Source organism: Vigna radiata, chromosome 8 (genome assembly GCF_000741045.1).
Source record: "Vigna radiata var. radiata cultivar VC1973A chromosome 8, Vradiata_ver6, whole genome shotgun sequence".
Classification (NCBI taxonomy): Eukaryota; Viridiplantae; Streptophyta; class Magnoliopsida; order Fabales; family Fabaceae; genus Vigna; species Vigna radiata.
The window spans coordinates 41,575,427-41,580,685 of NC_028358.1; the positions used below are offsets into that span (position 1 = coordinate 41,575,427).

The 5,259-nt window shown below is 29.5% G+C and overlaps 1 protein-coding gene across 1 annotated transcript; it reads left to right on the top strand.

The window, feature by feature from the left end:
• On the top strand, positions 1-2,694 carry LOC106771340 (protein IQ-DOMAIN 14). The gene is made up of 4 exons (XM_014657307.2): positions 1-883; positions 993-1,217; positions 1,451-2,137; positions 2,329-2,694. Exons 1-4 carry the CDS (start codon positions 422-424, stop codon positions 2,347-2,349), a joined length of 1,395 nt encoding a protein of 464 aa, XP_014512793.1. The 5' UTR covers positions 1-421; the 3' UTR covers positions 2,350-2,694.
• The last annotated feature ends 2,565 nt before the right edge of the window (positions 2,695-5,259 follow it).

Genomic DNA, 5,259 nt, shown 5'->3' on the forward strand with positions numbered 1-5,259 from the left:
ATAGGGATAGCATGGGAAATTAAAACTCATTTTAACTTTAGACTATGGAGGGCAAGGAATCTTATTATCTTAATCGGTAACAGTTGCATAATGCTCCAGATTGTGGCAAGTGGCTTATGCGGGGAGCTTCCTCTTGTCTTTTTTTTCTTTCACACAGCCAGGCCTTACCTGTTGCATGGCATAGAGACCCCCAAAAACATATTCTCAAAATGGTGGTTAGTAATTAGTACGGAAAAGATGTCATGAGACAGTGAGTTTAAGCTGTCAAATAGCGTTGTCTATTTTCAATAAGGGGGCCATGATGTTGAAAGAAACTTAAAAAATGTAGATATGAAGAGATCTACAGATCGTTTTTGTTACTTTCTTTAAGTTTGTTTCTACTTGTTAGTATCCGTATCTGCTTACTAGGTGTTTGAAAGAGATGGGGAAGACAGGGAAATGGCTCAGAAACTTGTTGACCGGTAAGAAAGACAAGGAAAGGGAGAAGGAAAAATCTACATCTAACCTGAATTTTGCTTCAAATGGAACAGAAAACTCAGCCACTCCAACTTCCACAACCCCAAAGGAGAAAAAGAGATGGAGTTTCAGAAGATCATCAGCCACTTCCACAGCCACACTAGCATCAGTTTCCAAGGAATTGAATTTTGTAGAACCAACTGTCACTGCTTCACAGACAGTGCAAGCTGACACTGATGATCAGAATGGGCAAAGGAAGCATGCCATGGCTGTGGCTGCTGCCACCGCAGCAGCAGCTGATGCTGCGGTGGCAGCTGCTGAGGCTGTAGCTGCTGTTATCCGTTTGACTTCTGCTTCCAATGCAACATCCAAAAGCATTAAAGAGGCTGCTGCCATTAAAATCCAATCAGTCTTTCGGTCTCATTTGGTATTTCAATTATATGGAAGCTAGTTTTGTCTTTCATTCACTAGGGAATCGTTGGAATTTGAGTGTGTGGTTGTGTGATACGATATGTATCATTGTTTATATATGACAGGCAAGGAAAGCATTGTGCGCTCTAAGAGGACTGGTGAAGTTGCAGGCATTGGTAAGGGGTCATTTGGTGAGAAAACAGGCCAAGGAAACACTGAGATGCATGCAGGCTTTGGTGACGGCACAAGCTAGAGCTCGTATTCAGAGGATCCGAATGGGTTCTGAAGGAATTCCTAATCAACAACAAAGAAAAGCCACAGATGATGATTTGTTCAGGCAAATATATAATGTCAGTTTCATAACCGCTCTCAATTATCTTTTGACAGTTGAAAATGAAATTTCAATCATTTATGGGATTTATAATTTACATGATGGTGTGAAATTCTTTTTTTGCTGTATCTTTTCAGCATGATAACGAAATTTTGCACGGAAAGTACAAAAATTTAATGTTGAAATATATGGCAAAGCACTCTAGGAAATGTGGCTATCATTGATATGAAATATGGGTTTTTGTACATATAGGAAATGGAGAGAGGCTTGGAAGACAATATCAAGATTGTTGAGATGGATGTGGGTGAAACAAAAAGTGATTGCAGAAGTAGAAGCAGCAGTGTATATCATCATGGGCATCAAGAACATCATGACCATAGATTTTCCACACATTATTCAACAAATGGTTCCTACTCAAAGGAAGAAAACTACAAGGTGTCACCAGCTCCATCAGCATTGACAGAGTTGAGCCCAAGAGAATGCAGCAGCCATTTTGAGGACTGTTTCAGCACAGCCCAAAGCAGCCCTCAGTTCCACTCTGCTGTGTCAAGAACAGAAAATTCAAAGCACCCTTTTTCTTTTCCAAGGCCAGCTTATGCAGAGCCTATGTGCCATGACTACCCTCTGTTTCCAAATTACATGGCTAACACTGAATCATCAAGGGCCAAAGTCAGATCGCATAGTGCACCGAAACAAAGACCTGATTCATTTGAGAGGCAACCAAGCCGCCGAAGAGCTTCAGTAGAGGGAAGAAATGTCCCAAGGCCAATTAGGATGCAAAGGTCATCTTCACATTTGAGTGCCACAGCTCAAAACTATCAATATCCTTGGTCGATCAAGCTTGACAGATCCGCAGTTTCACTCAAAGACAGCGAGTGTGGCTCTACAAGTACAGTGCTCACTAACACTAATTATTGCAGATCTCTTGTTGCATTTGACGTGAGTACTTTCCGTTCTCGCACTCATACCATAAATTTTGTCATAAACTCGAATACTAAAGTAGAGATAAACAAGAAAATTAAGAGTAACCATGTTTGCTGTTTAATAATATACATGTTTATATGTCTGTGTATTCTTAATATATGTTTGTAACGTTGTTGGTCTGACAATGTTTTTTCGTTTGACTGCAGGCACGTGGAGATAGGTATTGACTACTTAGCATGAACCATGTCTTAAATGAAATAAAAGACAGTTTGCAAGATCACCAAGTCTAGACTTACGAGTTTCAGTTTGCTGAGCTTTTCCTCCTTTTGATTTCAAACAAACTAAATAATAACTTCGCTTTTGCAGTAGAGTTGTTGTGAGAGATTTATTGCTGTCCAATGGTTGTAGAGTTTCTCCTTCTATCCATTGTGTGCCATGTTTGTGGATTACTTTGTAATAAAACATTGTAACAATTCACAGGCTGTGTAAATTTACCAAGTAAGATGATGATAGATATGTTTGTTGGGATTTCTTTTTTCTTAAGAATGAGATGACAAGCTGCATATACTATACATTTGAAAAGCAATATTATGATAGTTGTATGAAGAGCATTAGAAGAGTAACAAACCTTATCTACATACATGGATAGACTCCCGTCATAAAATATCATAGTCAAAAAGTGCAACAAAATATTTCTTCTAAAAAGAGATAAGTTGTAATTTTTCAGAATCTGAGCTACGATACAATTAAAGGGCTTTTCTTTTTATCTACTATCCAACAAAATCAGAATTTCAATTTTCAATCAGCTTAAAAATTTGGTTAAAATCTTCTTTTCCATTTTTTTTATAATGATATTTAGACAACATTTTTTTGACAATTTAAACATTGATCACGTATCAATCTGTGATTAGTCAAAAATTACTCTACAATCAATAATAATCATAAATGTGGAGTAATTTTTGACCAATCACATATTGACACGTAATCAATGTTGAAATGTTGTAAAAAAAATGTTGTCTAAATATCATTATTATTATTTTTTTAAACTGATTCAACTTTAATAATTTTATATTTGTATGTGTTAACATCATATTTTGTACTTTTCATTTTGTACTTGTCATTTTGTAGTATTTTTAATTTTAACTTTTCTTTATCACATGTTATCGTGTTTTATTGACGTGTCAAAATGTTACATGTAAGAAAAATGTCAAATGATAATGTATTGAATTTAGTTTCTGTATTTAAAATTTACACTTTTTTTTAATAGAGTGTTATTTCTTTCTAAATAAAATCAAATTAGTAATAGGATTTAATTATAATTTACATATTCGTCTTACAATAATGCTTTTAAATTTTTAGATCAATTTATTTTATTTAAATATTAAAATTAATTTTATTTTTAATTTAAATTTAAAAGAGTACTTATTTCAAACTTGTAAGTTTAAATAGTTTTAAACATCTGTTACGTTTTTTTAAAAATAATTTTCATTTAAAAATCATAAATTTGAAATCTGTAGTGACACTCGAATAATTTGAATGTATGACACAATCAGAAAATAGAAAAATTAAGTTTAATGATGTATAATATATTAATTATTCAGTATAAATTTAATGCGAAAATTAATTTTTTTAGAGGAATTAAATTGATAAACAGACTAACAAAAGGAATATACATGTTTTTTTTATAAATTATTGCAAATATTCAAATTTAAAAATTACAAAGTGTGACTTTATATTTTCAAAATATATAAAAACTTAAGTTTAAAATAGGTATGTATTTAATTTAGATTGTAAAATAAATTTTATTTGAATATTTAAATGATGTGATTTCATGTATAGATTTAAAAAATATTTTAACATATACATATGAATTTTAATTAGATTTAATTATGAAGTTTGTGACATTTTTCGTTTTTTAAAAATTAAGACTTAATAGAGTCAAAGTTTCAAATATAGAGATTAAATATGAGATTATAAGTGAAATGTAACACTGACACTGAAATATAATTAAAATGTGACATTGATACTAACAATACTGGTATTGACATTGATATTATTACATAACACGACACAGACATGATACATGAAAAAAATTACAAATTAAATGAAATAATTTTTTAAATAGAAAATATACAAATTGACAAACTATATTAATAATCGATACGAACCTAACAAAAAGACTAAATTGAATCTATTTCATAGAAAATGATATTGATAATTATCTAATTTATATGTTTTTGACAATTAAAATAATGAATTTGATATAATATTGAGTATACCAAACCTCTCTAAATTTGAATTAGAGAATGAAGTGTTGAGAAAAAAAAAATTGAAATTGATAAAATTTTGTGATTTGCAACAACTTTTCAATAAATTAAGGGATGGTGCAATTGTTTTTGAAGATAAATTTTTTTATATTAGTGAATAAACGGTTTAGACAATCAAATACTTGAAATTAAGAACAAAAGTTTTCATATGAAAAAAATAAAACAATGAATGAAAATATTAAAAAAATTAAAAATAATACATCATTTAAACATAACTATATAAAGAAAAAAAATTATAACTTAAATTGTGTCGTAGAAATAATTTAATACATCATAAATAAAACGACACAAAAAACATGTATAATTAAGAATATAATAAAATGAAAAATATCTTGAACATCTATTTTTATTTTAAAAAATCAAACTAATAAAATCATTGAAAAATAACAAAAATTGTTTTAACAAAACAAAATTATTCAAATAAAAAACAAATAAAGATAAAAAAAAAGAAAAGTTTTTGTATATACTACGCATTAAATGTTTACATGATTGAACATTTAAAATTGAAAACATCACGTAGAAAAAATAATAATAAATAAAATATTAATTTTTTTTATAAATAATCAAATATAAAACATAAAAGCTAATATTCCTTATTTTTATGATACATCATTTAAATATAAAAACATAAAAAAGAAATGTATAATCAATATCGTGGTTTAAAAAAAGTATATTGAAAATGTGAAAAACTTTTATGAATATAAAACAAATCAAATAATTAAAAACCAAGGACACACTTATATATATATATATATATATATATATATATATATATATATATATATATATGGGGTTTGCTAACTTGCGTAC

Coding starts and splice junctions, on each gene's coding strand:
- LOC106771340 (XM_014657307.2), top strand. CDS start 422: ATGGGGAAGACAGGGAAATGGCTCAGAAACTTGTTGACCGGTAAGAAA. Junction 884..992: donor CAGTCTTTCGGTCTCATTTG/GTATTTCAATTA, acceptor TATATATGACAG/GCAAGGAAAGCATTGTGCGC. Junction 1,218..1,450: donor TGTTCAGGCAAATATATAAT/GTCAGTTTCATA, acceptor TTGTACATATAG/GAAATGGAGAGAGGCTTGGA.